General features: G+C 41.8%; 1 protein-coding gene across 11 annotated transcripts in view; it reads right to left on the reverse strand.

Moving 5' to 3' along the window:
* Positions 1-3,561: 3,561 nt before the first annotated feature.
* The window catches only part of ypel1 (yippee-like 1), a 39,564-nt gene continuing 24,227 nt past the window's right edge, over positions 3,562-18,898 (reverse strand). For all 11 annotated transcript variants that reach the window (XM_041202413.1, XM_041202410.1, XM_041202412.1 and 8 more), the window contains 2 exons: positions 9,673-9,781; positions 3,562-5,970 (listed from right to left, as the gene is read on the reverse strand). In XM_041202413.1, the coding sequence (XP_041058347.1) occupies positions 5,881-5,970; positions 9,673-9,781 (199 nt within the window). In that variant the 3' untranslated portion in view covers positions 3,562-5,880. The remainder of the gene's footprint in view (positions 5,971-9,672; positions 9,782-18,898) is intronic.

An 18,898-nucleotide genomic window follows, 5' to 3' on the forward strand; every position in this document is an offset into this window, starting at 1 on the left:
GCAATATCACCATTCCCAACTTCTGCTTTAAACCCCGGCTCCCAGTTACTATCGGACACAAGTGAATGGTGTACATCAGTGACAATGGGACAGGCCTCAGTCAATGCCACCAACACGCTCCACGATCCCCTAGAACAGTCTGAGGAACCTAAGCAGGTTCCCAATTCCCCACCTTCCCGAAAGTCTGACAAAGATTAAAGGTGATTTACGAAAGGTGATGAAACAGTATCACATGTTACAGGCAGTGTTTAAAAGGTTAATCAATGATACGGAAGAGCAATTGAGAGATCCGACATGGTGGGAGCAAGTGTGGGACTGGGGCTGAATGTGGATATACACCCCTGGATAAGAATAATCTCTCATATACTCATCGCAGTGCAGCTAGTGTTAGCATTGGCGTGGGGAATGGCCGCATGTAGCACCTGTAAGAAGAAAGCCCTTGGACATAGGACAAAAATAAATGTTAAAGGAGCAACAATGGCTGCTGGGACAGAACACAATGTTAATGTAGTAGGGTACCAGCCTCCCGTCGTGGTGGTTGCGCATCAACGGAAAGACAGGAGCCTCGCACATTAGGAAGCTTAAAAACTTGGAGAGAGGTCTGGGTAATGCCATGGCCTGTAGGGCTTGCTTGGATCGGTACCACCGGAGTCACGACAGAAGCATCGGACACAGATTAATTGCCTAGCTTACCCTAACAGTTACGCACCCAAAAGGGGAGGGGACTGAAGATGCAGAAAATTTGGATTTATTTTAAAGTGCCAGCCAGGACCAGCAGCTAGGGCACCAAAGCATTCACAGACAATCACAGCTTTACATGAAAGCTAAAAACTTGTACAAAGGGCTCAGATGTAAATTTGCAATTAAGAAATGGGGAAGATCATTTAACACCGTCTGATGGCCTTGAACCACATCCAGTCAGCCCCCGTAAACCTTTTGTATAGAACAAACATACATTCTTTGCTGTCTCCGAAAGGACAATGCCCAGTCTGCACTGCAATTACTGTACAAGAACACAATTATCAGCCCACCAAGGGGTCATTGTGCTGTGGCCTTTGTCTAACTAATACCATTAAGTTGTAACTGATAGTAAAAATATATAAACTGTGCTCATTTGAACCTTGGTGGAGAAGCGCCCGGACTGCCTAGCGTTTGCACCCCGCATGCATAATAAAGGAACCACTTGAATATTGCATCTGGGCTCCGAGTGTTGAAATTTTGTACCAGAGACTTCTTCGGACCTTTCAAAACCACAAGCAAGAAATAAAAAGACTTGCATTATATAGCACCTTTCCCCAACCTCAGGAAATCCTAAAGAGCTTGACATCCAACACATTCATGACAATGAGATGTTGCACCCAATTTGCACACAGCAAGGCCCCATAAACAGCAATGTAATAATGACCAGATGATCTGCTTTTGGTGACATTGGTTCAGGGATAAATTTTAGGCAGGGTACCATGGGGAATTTAAAATAGTGCCAGAGAATCATTTACAGCCACCTGAATGGGGCTGCTGTTTAAAATCTCATCTGAAAGACTAACAAACAAGGCAAAATGAAAAAACATGCCTGGGCTTGGTGGGCCAAATTCCCTGGCTCACAGGCTACATTTCACCCTCAGGCCAATTTGGACACCAATTATAAAATCTATACTTCATTTGGAGCCCTGCTATTTTCTGATTTTCCAAGCACAAAACTGCACTCGGCCAAATCCTCAGCATCAGCCTGCTTGTGGGGCTTGAATGAATGATGGAAGACCAACTACCAAGATGAGCTGGCCACACACACTCCATTTGGAAAATCACTGCAGACCCTTCTCCCAGTGGCAACAATTGCTTCCAGCTCGACATCGTCTGCCAAAGCCTGTACATCAATGACAAAAAACAGCAGACCATCTATTCCAGAGCAGAATCCATGACTCAGAGGTAGAGCTCAAAAGTAAAAGTCAGGCCTTTCAGGAACAAACTTCTACATGTAAAGGCTGACAGAAGGCTGGAACTCTTCTGAAAATGGCAGTTGATGCCAGGTTAATTAGCCTTAAACAAGGTTGTTAAGTATTATAGGGCAAAAATAGGTAAACAGAGGTAGGTCATAGATGAGACATGATCTGACTGAATGGCAGAACAAGCTCAACGGACTAAAATGGCCCTGACCCGTTTCCATGATCCATATATAGATACAATTGCACATCAAATGGAGTTTGCTCCAATTATACTGCTCGGTGCCAGTAAGGCAGCATCTGCTTACCTACATTAGCAAAAAAATCATGAATTTTCTGCATATTGGATACATGCTCAGAGGACTAGATGAAACATTTGGTGATTACACCCATCTTTGGACAGCCTCAACCAAGTGATTAGTGATTTACTACACAAAATCCAAAGGCATTGAGTGATACTTAATTTTAACATTAGGAACGGATATTATAATTTAATCACTGGCATATTTCTCTCCCTAAACTTCTCCTTTCTCTCCTCCTTTAAACCTACCTCTTCATTCAAACTTTTGGTCATCTATCCCAATGTTGACTGTTGCCTCAATATCAAAATTTCATTCTTGTGAGGTGTTTAGGGATGTTTCAATATGTTGAAAGCACGATATAAACGCAGATTGTTAGCAACTAGCTCTGCACTAGGGCCTTAACTCAGTGGAGGAAATCTTCATAATCTGTTGATTTGTGTCTTGAACAGGAATGAAAAACTGATAGGTGGGAACACGAGTTACTCACAGCCAATACCAATTGAACCAAAGTTGAGATTGCTTGCAACCAAAAGAAAATTGAGAGGACCTGTGAAGCGAAAGGATAGGTTAATGTTTCAGGTCTAACCATTCCATCTGTCTTTAGTCTTTGAGGCCCTTCAAAAAACAACTTCAATATAGAAGCGAGTGCTACATTTTCAGTAGTAGCTATTTGGATGAGATACCTCAACAGTACCTTTTTACCTTCTAGCGCCGACAGGCATCAAAGAACCCAGGCCACTATTTGAAGGGCACAGACTCCTTCAGGGTTCCTGGCCGAAATACCTCCATCAAATCTGCCAAGAACAAGTTAGTCACTGTTTCACTGTTTAGCAAGGCATTGGTGCACCCACAAATTGGTTGGCACATTTACCCATGTAATAGCAACTTCATTTCAAACCAAGTGTGTGTGAAGCATTTCAGATGGTTACAGTGAGGGGAAGCTCCATCTCAAAGCAAGGTCTTTCGTTTCACAAAAAACTGTGTTCCAAAACAGCAGTTTTCAGACTCTAAAACCTACACATCATGCTCAGCATTCTTGCACTTTCCTCAGCAAAAAAAGGTAAATTTGTGAGCAGGGAAATCACCAAGCAATGCTAGAGGAATCACATTTCACTCCAGGATGATAATACTGGGAGAGAAAGTATGAGCAAATTAAAATCTTTGGGAATGTTTTAACTACACTTCCATCTGTTTCAACACAGAAGGACAGGCGCTGCTATGGCAACAATGCTCTGGGCCCCATCTGTGTACTTCACACCCTTGCTAATGCTTCAACTTTACTGAGTAGCTCCTCAACCATCAGTGACAGACAGGTTGTGTCCTGGTGAAAGTCTTTATTTTAACTCCAGTACAATACAGTGAGTTGCTGCACAAAGTTGATGTAGTTTCAAGACAGATCAGCAAAGCAATGTATAGTCCCAATAGCTATAGGGGAGGGGGGTAGAAAGCATTCAAAAAGTTTATTTCTAAAAATTAAAAGAATTCAGGCACAAAAAAAATCATTACTTTTCTAATGTAGAACAAGCTTTAGAACTTGTAATATTATCAGCCATCCTTGTAGAAGAGCACACTGGCTTGTACTCACTTCACCCTTGCACCAACCAACCAACCACTGGCCATTGCTCTTCAGAGCAAAGCTCACATTCTGGATGTTTATTAACAATTCTAGAGCCCCAATAAACTCAAGATAGTTCAAATCATAAAGAAAAAATATCAGACAGCTCTCTTTTTGAATCAGGAAAAGTTTAAGAAAAAAAAGTGTTAACCAGTCTCTGAAGGTCAAACCAACAGACAAGTATCTTGGGATTGGCCAGCTCATGGGTCTGTTTGATTGGTCCAAGAGGAGCTGCCTCCACCCCCACCACCCAGCCCCACAATCATTTATTTTTTTTTAAAAAAGTTAAAAAATGAAAAGAAATCTCTCAAAAGTAAGAAAAAAAACTTACAAAGAGACAGCAAGTGTTATCGCAACAAAAGACAAGTTCCAGAGAACAAAAGTGCTCAGGTAGGGGAAGCAAATCAACTTACCCAGTAAAAATATGTATAAAACCTTAAATATGTTTTCTCTTCTTCTAAATGTACAAAAAAGGTTTTTTTTTTTAATATATATATGCAGGGAAACTGGTTTAACAAGATTTTCTATCTGTAGTCTGCTTCAAGTATTGTATTTCTTTAGTGTGACCCTGCTGGAAAATCGGCTCAGTAACCAGACTGGCCCCATTTTTCCTTCCTTCAGCGGTATGTATGTGACCAGAGCCCATTCCCAAAGAGTTCCAAATTATTGCACCCCACCAGGGAATGAGAATTCTGACAGCAAGAGCACAGGCAAAAAAAAAGTTACAAAAAAAAAAAGCAGTGATAGGAACACAATGAAAAGGAGATAAGAGCAATCAAACTAGTAACATCACCTTTCTTTCTAAAAAAAGTTAGGGAATAAAAAATACAGAAAAGCAGAATTTCTGCTGGATCTTCCTGTTAACACTGCACGAGACTTTTAGCAGCAGAGTGCACTATTGTATGTAGTGAGCGCACCCACAAAACAAAGAAAATGATTTAACCAGCAAACCATTGCACCCAAAAACCATCCACACTCCAAGAACAGGGAATGGCCATCCGCCAAAAAAATATATCTAGGTGGCAGGAAGCAAAGATCAGAACAGAAGAATGCAGAAATAAAAATGTATAATTCTTAAAAAGGAATAAAACCAAAGTTTTGGTTGTGCGTCTGTGCAATGAATCCCCATTTCCCCGGCATGTGCAAAGGAACTTCCTGCGTTCCATTAAGTCGTAACGGTCCACAGACCGGGAGCCCAGCTCTACACAGAAAATGGATATCACATCCAGAAGACCTCTCTTTTTGCGCCCGGTTTTGTCCAGTGCATTAGTGTACGGCTATACATGGAACCAGCCACATGTGTCCTTATTATCAATTTCAGTGGTTCCCCTTTCTCCCCAACCATTCCCATCAACGTTGCAGTTGCTGAATGCCAGATTGATGCCTACTGGGCACCTAGCCACAGTTTGGAAGTAAAAGAGGAGTCAATCGCAACCAATGGGATTCAACTATCTTAATGTCACAACATTGCGATTATCCCAAGTCCCAAAATAACTCTTAAAAATAAAAATGCTACATTTAGATGTAGATGTATAATATATACACATACCCATTAATATACATATGTATATACATACATATATATATATATAAACTCCCTTCTCAACCCTCTCTATGCTGCTCAGCTAATCCAGTTGTCTAGTGTAAAAGCATGCACAGCAATAGAAGAGAGCTACACAATGGAGTTTAAAGGGAGGGGAGGGGTAGCTAAGTTCAGAACAGTCATTTATAAAGCTATACTCCCCAAAGATCAACTCTTTCCCCCCTCACTCAAACTGTAAAGAGCTTGGAAAAAAACAATTCATCTATAGATGTTTACAGTGTTTCACACGAGAGAACACCAAATCTAGACAGATTTTTAAAAAAGCAAAGGGCTGACAAGAAGGCGACATCAATGGTTCAGCTGTAAGGTTTTAAAAAGTCAGCAAATGTTATTAGAGCTGCCCCAGAGCAGAGCATTTTCTGTCCATTAGATCAGCCTCATACAGTCTTAAAACAGCAGCAGGGGTCTACAGCATGCTGGTCACTCCCATCCATTGTCTTTAATCATGTGGGCCAATTCAATAATGAACTTTCCTTCTTTGTACTTCTGACTGCTCTCAAAGGCATGTTCCTGCAAAGCAAAGAAGGGAAACAGTGTCAGTGGGGAGGAGGAAAAATGGGCGCAAAACAGTATAACACCCAAACAAGAAAATACCAACAGAAAAATAGAGACATCCATAAAATTTTAAACAGGACACACAATCTCTGTTCTCAAAGGGATCTCTCAACCATTATGGTGAAACGAATGTCCCAGTTATGAACTGAACTCTATAGAGCAGTCCACCCATGCAGAAGAGTCATACAGATTCAAAACGTAAACTGTTTCTCTCTCCACAGATGCTGCCAGACCTGCGGAGCTTTTCCTGCTGCTGTTATTATAGGAGATTACTACCTTGTTGACACAGGAAAGTGGACGCCAGCTGATTGGCACATGACTGGATTTCGTGGAGAACTGAATAATTATCTCTTCCTCTTGAAGGCAACAGTTCAGCATGGGCATAGCCTCAAGATGTATTAGAAAGTTGCCCATAGACAGATAGTGATAATGAAGAGAAATATTTCCTGCTGGAAATATCTCAGCAGGTCAGGCAGTATTTGTGGAAGAGAGAAATGTTAACTCAGTTCTCTTCTACAAAATGCTGTCCAACCTGCTGAGCACTTCCAGCATTCACAATATTTTGTTTTGGCTAGACAGTGGATAAAACAGGTGCAAGTGGTGTTCACCAAAGAGTGGGGGGGTGACCTTGCCTTTATTCAGGAGCTCCACATATGGAATTAAGTTGTAGGCCAGCCATGAAGAACTTTTATTGTGCAATAAGATGGGAGTAATTAATGATTGCAGTGAAGGTGCCCCTAAGTAGTAGCAACCATATGATGACTAAATTTTACATTCAGTTTGAGGGAGAGAGGTGGAGGTCAAAGACTAAGTTTTAAAATTTAAATAAGGGCAATTATGAAGGCATGAAAACTGAACTGGCTAAAGTGAATTGGCAAATTAGGTTAAGACCATTAGGGATGCAGTGGCTAATATTTAAGGGGACGTTTCAGAATGTACAGAATAGATATATTCCAATGAGGAAGGAAAAAGTCCAAGGGGCGGACACACCATTCATGGTTAACTAGAAAGGTCAAAGACGAAGAACATAAAATTTTGTGACAGGTGACAGGTCAAAGATTGGACAGAATATAAGGAACAGCAAAGAATGACTAAAAGGCTAATAAGGAGGAAAATAGTAGTGTATGAGAAAGCGAGCCAGAAATATAAAAAAAACAGAAAGTAAAAAGTTTTTATAAAATATTTAAAACAGAAGAGTTAGCAAAGCAAGTGTTGGTCCTATAGAAAGTGAGCCTGGAGAATTGATAATGGAAAATAAGATGGTGGCAGATGAATTGAACAGGTATTTTGCATCAGTTTTCACGACAGAGAATACAAGTAACGTCCCAGAAGCAACTATAAACCAGGAAATGGAAGTGGGAAAGGAAGTCAGGAAAAGCTGTGGGCTGAGAAGCCCAGATCCTGATGGACTTCATCCTAGAGTCTTAAAATGTAGTGTGTAGTGAGATAGTTGATACATTGGCTTTAACTTTTCCAGAACTCCCTAACTTGGGGGAAGGTCCCATTAGATTGGAAAATAGTAAATGTAACTCCATTATTTAAAAAGGGAGGGAGACACAAATCAGGAAACTACAGGCCAGTTAGCTTAACATCTGTCGTAGGGAAAATGCTTGAAGCTGTTATTCAAGTTATAGGGCATTTGGATAAGCTCAAGGTCATCGGTCAGTCAGCATGGTTTTGTGAAAGGGAAATCCTGTTTAACCAACTTATTGGTGTTCTTTTGAGGAAGTAACAGGTGCTATGGATAAAGGGGAATCAGTGGATTACTGTACTTTGATTTCCAGAAGGCAGTTGATAATGTGCCACATCAAAGGTTATTGTGGAAAATAAAAGCTCTGGTATAGCAGGTAACATATTGGCATGGATAGAAGATTGGCTGGCTAACAGGAAGCAGAGAATAGGCATAAATGGTTTTTCAGGTTGGCAGGATGTAACGAGTGGTGTGCCACAGGGATCAATGCTGGGACCTCAAACATTTACAATTTATATAAATGACTTAGATGAAGGAATTGTTACCAAATGTGTTGATGGCATAAAGATAGATAGAAAAGTAAGTTTCTAGCCTCCGTATGTCCTCTTCACAAAAGATATAGATAGGTTAAGTGAGTGGGCGAAGATCTGGCAAATGGAGTATAATGGGGAAAATGTGAAATTGTGCATTTTGGCAGGAAGAATAAAAGAAAAGCATGTTATCTAAATGGTGAGAGGTAGCAGAGCTCTGAGGTGCAGAGAGACCTGGTAGCCTAGTACATGAATCACAAAAGGCCAATATGCAAGTACACTAGTAATTAGGAAAGCTAATACAGTGTTATCATTTATTGAGAGGGGAATTGAATACAAAAGTTGGGAGGATATGCTTCAGTTGTATAGTGCACTAGTGAGACCACATTTGGAGTACTGTGTACAGTATTGGTCACCTTTTTTAAGGGAGGATGCAAATGCATTGTAAGTAGTTCAGATAAGGTTTATTAGATTGATACCTGGAATGGGTGGGTTGTCTTATGAGGAAAGGCTGGATAGACTAGGCTTGTATCCACTGGAGATAACCACACCACTGACCCCCACCCCCCACCCTCCCACACTTTAAACCAGCTTATATTTCACCCCTCTCCTAATATTCATTCAGTTCTGTTGAAGGGCCATGAGGACTCGAAACGTCAACTCTTTTCTTCTCCGCGGATGCTGCCAGACCTGCTGAGATTTTCCAGGTAATTCTGTTTTTGTTTTGTATCCACTGGAGTTTAGAAGATCAAGAGGGGACTTGATTGAAACTTAAAAGATCTTGAGGGATCTTGACAGGTTGGATGTGGAGAAGATGTTTCCTCTGTGGAAAAATCTATAACTAGGTGTCACAGTTTAAAAATAACAGGTCACCCATTTACAACAGATGAGGTGAATTTTTTTCAGTGTCATGAGCCTTTGGAACTCTGCTTCCACCACCCTTCCAGGAAGAGAGTCTTTGAATAATTTTAAGGCAGAGTTGGATAGATTCTCGGTAAGCAAGGGGCTTATAGCTTATCAGCGGCAGGTGGGATGCAGATTTCATGTTAATATCAGATCAGCTATGATCTTATTAAATGGCAGAGCAGGCTTGAGGGGCTGAATGGCCTACTCCTGTGAAATGGCTAGGGATGAACATTTCCTTCCCACCCTACAAAAGCAAATTTAGCTGCATTCAAGGCAGGAGAGAAAGGGGCCACCCCTAAACAGATCTGGATCCTCCAAAACATGCACCATTCTTTTACATGTCAGATCACAGCCCTCTCTGTTCCTACAGACCAGCTGAAACCTCTTCTGAAGGAGTCACCAGGAAGTCTGAAGGGCAGACACACCCCATAGTGGCACTGTGGATAGGGAAGACTCCTGAGCACATTTAAATACCCAGTGACAAACCGTTTTCTTCAACCTAGTGGCATAATACTCTGCTTTATCTCAAACTTTTAGTGCATTGTGCAGCTTGTCAGCACACATGCAGGAACACTATTGACTGGTGACATCACAGCAATCAAGACATAAAAAGGAAAAACAAAGACATTGCATAACCCAAGAGTAGAAGACCCCTCCTTTTCTCCACTGCTTCTCTCCTGTACCCACCACCAGCAATGGAAATGAGCAACACTTTGCAAAACATAATAAGAGCAACAAGGAGACACATACGTATTTCCATCCCAGAGTAGTTTTGCAATTTTCACAGTAGATGTCTGCTACAGCGTGCAATCCCGTCAGCAGCACTCTCTCTTCAGCAGGGCCACAGCCCACATTCACCCTGCACAGGGAAAGATCAGAGTCTTCAGTCTGCTGCACGTCACACCACATATGCACTGCAGAGCTCAAGACAGACACAGAATTAAAGCCTGCAGAGCCACAACACACCCACAGACACACAGACATCACACTGTTGCATTATACTGTGGAACCCATACCTGCTCCACATTACACTGAGCACATAACCATTCAGGATACCAGTGCAGAACGCAGGGCAAGAGTGTGTATGCACAGGCACGTGCAATGTATCAAGGAGGATAGGGTGCAGGGTCTATACCCAGTGCGTGTACCTGTGCTTGCAAAATGCAACAAAGTTATTTTTCTGTAAAAGGTGCTCACTTAAAGACATATCAAAGTACTTCATGAACAATGGACACAGAGGTACAGGGAAGTGAAGAAAAAATTGATGTTATGTTGGGTGGTAACAGTTAAAATAATTGAAGAAAGGCTCATTAGTATGGATTTCAAAGCAGAAATATTGAAGGGGGCAAATGACAATGGAGTAGCTTGCAGAATTAATAAAGTCAGCGTAAGACAACAAACTACATCTGTGAGAATGTTAGGGTTGGAGAAGATCATGAAGGTGAACAGGGAGGGACTTAGAGGGGGTAAACTAGTGAAGCATGGTACAAATACTCAATAGTAGCTGCCATGAGAATATTGGAGGGATTAAAAAAGCAGTAGTTTAAGCATGAGTACCCTCTTTCCACACCGCCCACCCCCCCACCCCCATAAAAGATAAGAATTCTGCACTCTTGCTTCTTATTAAACTTAAAATATCTGCCCAAATTACCAGGTGCAACATTCCAGAAACAGCATTCTGGGTAGGGACAAGAGTGGTAATCACATGACACATTTGCTCCAAGTATACAGCAAGGAAGATCCATCTCCAATCATGTGTCCTACAGATTCAGTTCACATGCACCTTGGTTGACTTAAGTCAATAAACATACTAAAAGTCAAAGAGGTATCCTGCATTTCCAGTCCCATATTGCATGGTTCTCCTGAAATTTAATCCAGTTCATCCAGTAAAACTACTCTGGAAAATCCCATAACTTTCCCACTTCTCCCCTGCCCCCCATACAAAGAAAATAGACAAAGTAGCATGTAGCAGACTGGAGAAACTTAGCCAGTTTCCTGATCAGTGTTCTCTTTACAATGAATTTTGGACAGTATGTGAGTAGTTCCCTCTCTTCTGGTACTGCCTTCCCTTTCAAATCTAATCACTCCTCAAAAAAAACAACACCCCGCAATCTCCCTGCCCCATCCGCAATCTCCCTGCCCCATCCGCAATCTCCCTGCCCCATCCGCAATCTCCCTGCCCCATCCGCAATCTCCCTGCCCCATCCGCAATCTCCCTGCCCCATCCGCAATCTCCCTGCCCCAGTAGAGGTATTGGGACCAAATTCCAGAGCATTGGGCCTTGGCAAGCATAGGTTTACTAGACAAATGTTTTGGAATGCATGGTGTGAAGTGATACACCAACAGTCAGGTTTAATCAGAAAAGGGTCCTTTCTGAATTTTATTTTTGCAGCCAAAATAATAACTCTTCCTATAAGTTGCAAATTTAGATCATTACGACAAGTGAAGTTCTCACTTGGCCACAAAGCGGAGGTCGTGGTTGGGAGAGAAAGAGAGCAAGCCAGCAAGGGGGAAGTTGGTTGGGAAGCAAAGTTGATCTCTGATGAAGAGTGATAAAAATCTAACCAAAAAGCTCCTAGAAATTAAAGCCTCATCCAAACACAACAACATAAATAAATCTGCATAGACAAACTAAAATTTCAGAAAGAGGAAGTGTGAAGCAAGGGGAAAGGGCGAGGAAGTGGTAGTGCTGAAAAGGAATAAATCCTTTAGTAAATAGAAATACCATATCAAGAGAAGACAAATATAAATGGATGGAAAGGCAGGAGAGTGTAGTTAAAAGCAGTTCCTAGCCAAATGCAGAATAAAAGGCAGAGAATTGTGACTAGAGGTACCCAAAACAGAGGGTATTGTTGCAGATACAATGGTGTTCACAAATGTAAACATAAGTCACTCTGAACAAAGCGACAATATCTGGTTTGAAATGTCAAGCTTGTGCATCAGGGTGTGAATATGGTGGTCATCCTCACGCATCAGCTTGCATTTTCCAACCTTATCACCCACGAGTGGCACAACTGTCAGTGACCACTTCCTCCTAAAACCCACTGCTTCACCAGATCACCACCCACTTTGAAAAACCTTTTAACAGTATCTTCTGTCACCTTCATGTTCTTCCCTCCCCCAAATCTGCCCCCACCCCCCAAAATCTCTTGCTCCGTGCCTGGTCCCTCTTAGTTCTTTTCAAAATCCCTGACCCAAGTTCATTCCCATCTTTCCCAGATGTTTGAATCCCTCCAATCAGGTGTTCAGCCTATAATGTACCAAAACAGCACAATGTCACAAATTACATCCTCTGAGTGACTGAAGTAAACTATCTCCTCATCCTACTCAACCTGTCTGTAGCCTTTGACGCGGATGACCACACTACCTTCCTGAAACATCTTGACTGTCATCCAGTTGAGTGGGGCGGCACTTGTCTGGTTGCATTCTTATCTATCCATTCAGAGCCAGAGAATTACCTGCAATTACCTCTGGTGCAACCCAAGAATCCACCCTTGGCCCTCTCCTATTTCTCATCTACATGCTGCCCTTCATTGACAGCATCCAAAAACAACTTCAGTTTCCACATATATACTGATGACATCGAACTACCTCACCGCCACATCTCAACAGCCGCCACCAACTCCCCCCCCGCCCAAGCCACTGTCTAATTTATCACTTTGCTTGTTTGACATCTAGCACTGAAAGAGCAGACGTTCACTCCAAATATTGGGAAGACCAAAACCATCATAGTCAGCCTCCACCCAAACTTAGTTCTCTCACCACAGACTTCAACCTGTTCCCTGGCGGAACCAGACTGTTCACAACTTTAGTGTCATACTACCCAGAGTTGAAGTTCCAAATACACATTTGCACCATCACTAAGACCATCTATTTCCATCTCTATCATCACTCCTGCCTCAGTCTTTCTGCTGCCGAAACCCTCTTTCATGTCTTTGCTGCTTCTAGGCTTGATTATTCTGATATGCCTGGTTGGCCTCCCCTCTCGCATCCTTCATAAATTTCAGGTCGTCCAACTCTCTGCAGCTTGTAAAAAGTCCCATTCACCAATCACCCCTGTGCTTACTGATCTCCATTGCTTGACCTAGGACCCAATCCCATGATTTCAAAATTCTCACCTTTGTTTTCAAGTCTCTATGTCTGTAATCTTCTCCAGCCTTACAACATTCCAACTCATCTGCAATTCTCAAATTCTGGTCCCCAAATTTAAACTGCTTCATTTTTCACAGAACCATTGCAGCGGAAGGAATGGCTAAGTTCTAGAATTTCCTCCCTAAAGCTCCTTTAAGACAGTCCTTAAAGCTTACCTCATCAATCAAATTATCTTCTGTCCTATTTCATCCTTATGTGGTTTGATGTCAAATTGAGTGGAGTCACAGGGCATGACAGAGGTTGTAACTGGCTATTGCACAACAGTCTTCACTATTGATGTAAAACAAAAACAAATAATGCTGGAAAATCTCAGCAGGTCTGACAGCATCTGTTCTCCATAGCATCCAGCACCTGCAGTATTTTGCTTTTATTCACTATTGATGTGCTGGGTTACCAATAATATAACATAGGGTCAATGCTAAAATTGAATGCTAAAGCGTACATTGATATAGTTGGTGCTAGAATAAATGTCCTCAGGGCAGGTCAAACTGCTGACTAACTAGATATCAGCAGAGTGCCCTCAAAGAAATGAGGGGCTGTGGCTTGAGCTACTTGCTCATTTATTTAATAGTTAATCAGGTCTGGAATAGTTCCTATGGATTTGGGGGGGGGGGGGGGTGCGGGAGAACACACTTGGCACCAGTATTGAAAAAAGGGCTGCAGGTCAGAACCAGGAAACTATAGATCCATCAGTTTGACTTCAGTTACAGGCAAAGTTCTAGAAAGGATCCAGGGTGTTCATGAAGATAGTGAAGAGCAGCAGCTCTAAAACTGATCCTTGTAGTACTAGTGACCATTAACAGAGAATGCCATCAGCTTTATTACATGACCAATCCGATAGGACTGAGCACTTTGAAAGAGAAGAATGTTTGGGGAATCTCAGCATGGCTTCTGGAAAAGAATATCTTGTCTCAAAAAATATTCAAATTGCCAAGTTACTAATTTGGTGGATGTTGGAACATGGTTAAAATCTTTTGAGTCTTGATAGAAAGAAGGTCCAGTCCTGTAGGATTGGCAGACAAATTTTGAGACATGTAACAAAATCGATGACACAGTCATGGGCACTCATGGAGTCCCACAACAGTTGGTGTTGGGGCTGTTGTTCTTCACTATCTTCATTAACAATCTAAATGAGTCAGGGGGGTGGGGGGCATAGAACTGTCTGCAATGTGTGTTTGTAAAAAATATATAAAAATGAGCGCAGCTGGTTGAGGTCAACATTTATTGCCCCATCCCCAATTGCCCAAGAAACTGGTGAGCAACTTGAAATGGAAAAAAAAGATTTCAGGCAAAAGCAAAATAGGATGGGCAAAAAGGTCAGTATAGATAAACAGTATGATGCCCTTGGGCAGAGGCAGCTCCAAACGTGTACTTACCATGCAGAGCTGTGTGCTCAAGGTTGCTGAGAAGGGTCTCCATTATAGTGCATGAGTCATTGAAGGCCCATGATCAGTGCTCTGAGGCTACTGTGAAAGCAAATAGAGCACTAGGACTAATAAATATAAAACAAATTGACATTTCAGAAGGACAGGAAGCTAGAAAAAAAGTGGAGGGGTAGCTCTGTTAATTAAGGATTGCATTAGTACATTGGAGAGGGGTGACACCTTAGCTCTAAAAATCAAGATGTAAAATCAGTTTGGGTAGAGATAAGAAATAGTAAAAGTTAGGAAGTCACTTGTGGGAGTAGATTAGGGACCACTAACGTTAACCATACTGTAGGATGGGATATACAGGAAGAAATAATAGGGGCTTGTGACAAAGATACAGCGACAATCATAGGTGATTTTAATCCACATACAGATTGTCAAAGGTAGCCTGAAGACAAGTTCAGAGAATGCTTTCGGGACAGTTTCTTAGAGCAGCATGTTCTACAACCAACCAGAGAGAGGGCTATTCTAGACCTGGCGATGTGCAATGAGACAGGATTAAAGGCTCCTTTAAGTAGCAGTGATCATAATGAAATTGAATTTTGCATTCAGTTTGCGGAAGTGTTGGTTGTAGACTAGTTTTAAACTTAAATAAGAGCAAGTAGGTATGTAGACAGAGCTGGCTAAAGTGAACTGGGGAATAAGTGGTAGTGACCACATTTAATGAGATATTTCATAAATCTCAGAAAAGATACATTCCAGTAAGAAAGAGACAGACTGACTCTAGGGGTGATTTTTGGGTTGGGAGGATGTAATGAGTGGAATGCCACAGGGATCAGTGCTGGGGCCTAAACTACTTACGCTCTCCCTCAATGATTCGGATGCAGGGACCAAATATATAGATGCTTAATTTTCTGCTGACAAAGATGGATAGGAAAACAAGTTGTGCGAGGACATAAGGAGTATGCATCGAGGCACAAATAGGTAAAGTGAGTGGGCAAAAACTTGGCAGATGGAGTATAAGTGTGAAAATGTGAACTTGTCCACTTCTGGCAGGAAGAATAGAAAAGCAGCACATTATCTAAATGGAAACAAGGCAGGACTCTTGGTACAGAGGGATTTGGATGTCCTGGTATATGAATCATAGAGTTAGTATGAGGTACAGCAAGTGATTAGGAAGGCAAATGGAATGGTGTTTCTATTCCATTCCCCTTGCAATAAAAGGTAGGGACGTTTTGTTACAGTTGTACAGGGCAATGCTGAGATCACATCTAGAGTACTGTGTACAGTTTTGGTTTCCTCATTAAGGACGGACATAGAGAAAGTTCACTCAGCTGATTCCTAGGACAATGTGGTTATCTTATGAGGAAAGTTTGGGCAGGTTGGGCCTGTATTCCTTGGAGTTTAGAAGAAAATGAGGTGACCTTATTACAACATACAAGATCCTGAGAGGACTTGACAGGGTAGATGCTGAAAAGACGTTTCCTCTTGTGGTAGACCAAGATCTAGGGGACATAGTTTAAAAATAAAGGGTCTCCCATTTAGGACAGAAAAAAATTCTACTCATCTCCAAAGGGTTAAAATTCTATAGAGCTCTCTGCCCCAGTGTTAGGAAATAGAGATTGTTTAAGTTATATTTGTATCTGGGTGTGTTACTTTAAGTTTTAACTTTAAGTTTAATTTGTATTTCTGTATTTGTGTTAAGGAAAAAGGGAAGTTGAGTTTTAGGTTCACCTTAAAAGATGCCTGCATTTTAATGAAGACTTTATGACTCTTGAAGGAGAGTTAAAGCAAACAAGGTAAAAACAATTGTGCTGTTGCTTAGCAACAGTGGTTAGAGAGGGGGACCCACAGACAAAACTAGAAAAGCAGTTTCAGTTCAGTAGAAGCCAGGATTCCAGACAGACTGGACAGCAGAGGGACAGATAAGTCCCAAGCCAAAGCTGAAGCCAGCTACCAAGAGAGGTTGGACAGGAGAGGAAACTGCAGAAGCAGGTTCCAGGAACTAAAGAAGAAAGTCTTCAAATCCAGGATAGTGGAACAGAAAAGTTCTCAAGACTACAGTTAAGTCTAGTCAAAGGGCAGGAATCTGGAAAAGGTCCTATTCTGTGGAAGTGAAAGTAAGGACCAGAGAGGGAGGCTCCAAGCTTAAAAAGGAGAAAGCTGTAGGACACAGATTTAAAGTAATATAGGTGTGCAAGAGGCCAGAAGGTTCAAGGAGACACCTGAAGATCTATAACTCTTTACTTTGGGCATGTGAAGCAGTGGTGTTCTGTTGGCATGGCTGAGTCAGAGAGAGAGTGCGTGGAAGAAAGCTTGAATGCACAGGGTGATCCAGGGGAGAAGAACATCAGAAAGAGAGAGTGTTCAAAACCCTGGAGGTGGATCCTTGCGGAAGGCGTCAGAAAATATTTGGGAGAATGTTCCAGAGCAAGTTCTTAGAAAGTGGAGATTGGAAACCCTCGTGAAAGACGGAGTTCAGGGAGACTGGTTGACTCACGGTATGCCAAGCATCTTGGGGGAGTTGATGAGAGGTCCATAGCATCTGTTTGGAGTGGCATCTATCACTTGGTTTCAGAATGTGGTGTGTCTGACCACAGGTTGCCGATTGGTTTACATGGACTGTGTACTTACTGTGAACATTAGAGTGTAAGATAGCTTTTGTAACTTGTGTTATCCTTACAAATCTGTACATATCTGTGAAGGTATAGTTGAAGGTATAGTTGTGGGTGAAGGAGTATTGTAATATAGTTCATCTTTTCTTGCTTAATAAAGGTTTTATTCTTTTGTTAAAAGTTCATCAGCTGACTCCTGTGACAGTTCAGTCGTCACTCTCCATGTATCTAAACAAAAATAAAAGTTAAGATCTATGAAGCTGGGTTCCACCTTAGGATCTGGCTTGTCCAGTAGTTTCAGCTGGGATCAAAATAGAGAGTGGTAGAAGTAGGGTCACTGAATATTTTTAAAGGCAGAGGTAGAACATAGGAACAGAAGTAGGCTATTTGGCCTGTCAAGCCTGCCCCAAAATTCAACTGGATCATGGCTGATCATCTACTTCAATGCCACTTCACTTTCTGCACACTCTCCATATCCCTTGAAGTCATTAATCGCCAGAAACCTATTGATTTCCATCTTGAACATACTCAATGACAGCTTCCACAGCCCATGAGGTAGACAATTTCAAACATTCACCTTCAGTGAAGAAATTCCTCCTCATCTCAGTCTTAATCTCAAGATAACGGGGTAGCCATTTATGGCCCCTGGTTTTAGACTCACCAGCCAGGGCAGACATTATCCTACATCCACCCTATCACACCCTGTAAGAATTTTGTAACTTTCAATCATTCCTCATTCTTCGGAATTCCCAGGAATACAGACCCAGTCCCCTCAATCTCTCCTTATTCAACAATCCTGCCACCTCAGGGGTTAATCTGCTGACATGCCATTGCACTCCCTCTATGTAAGGTATATTCTTCCTTAGGTAGGGGGACCAAAACTGTGCATAATACTCCAGATGAGGTCTCACCAAGGCTCTATATAACTGCAGCAAGACAGCCTCACTCCTGTACTCAAATTCCCTCATAAATGAAGGCCAACATACCATTTACCTTTCTAATTGCTTGCTGCACCTGCATAGGTAGATAGATTTAAGTATAGGGGATGAGCAGTAAAGTGACAACAAGGACACAGACCAGATCAGCCATGATCTTATTGAATGGCAGAGCAGGCTAGAGGAGCTAAATGGCCTATTCCTGCTGTTAATTCTTGGTTCTTCACATAATGGGATGTTTGGAGGCACCAGAAATAGGGTTAAAGCAGGGTCCCTAAATTGGTATCCAAGGATCTTTAGTTATAAAGATAGGTGGAGACACCTTGGGTTTTTTTTCCCCTCTAAATCAGATTTTATTACTTTTCCAAAGTATATGAAGTCTTTAAAATAAAGCATTATATTTCATCCAAGTGATAGACTAGAGACAGCCAAGGATTTAAGCTACAAAAGCATAGAACCAAGTGAAATACTTGTTTTTGCACAGGCTTGTGGAGCCCAGGAACAAGTTGCAGCAAATGTGAATTCACAATATGTATCCAGCTCACTTTTGAATGCTGTTGAACATGGCTGACAAATCTGCACGTAAACGAGGGGTTAACTGGGGGTGAATCAACCAGTCGCAGCAATTTGCTCTAGCTTGTTTAATCGTATTTGGGAAATTCATGATTTCTGCATCTCTCTCAAACAAGCCCAAGATTTCCTGACTCTTTTTCCACCCATCAGGAGATTGCTTTAATGTGCATGGGGCCAGGGGAGAAAAATGAAGTGGTGGGTGGAAGGGACGAAATTTATACCATGACAGCCAGAACAGCCTCAAACCATTTGGGTCTTTCCCCCTCTTATTACTGTACGTCCATATCTGCCCAAGAATGGCACTGCAGCCAAGTTCAATCTTATCAAGTATCAG

The sequence above is a fragment of the Carcharodon carcharias genome, chromosome 13, assembly GCF_017639515.1.
Source record: "Carcharodon carcharias isolate sCarCar2 chromosome 13, sCarCar2.pri, whole genome shotgun sequence".
In the NCBI taxonomy this organism is placed as follows: Eukaryota; Metazoa; Chordata; class Chondrichthyes; order Lamniformes; family Lamnidae; genus Carcharodon; species Carcharodon carcharias.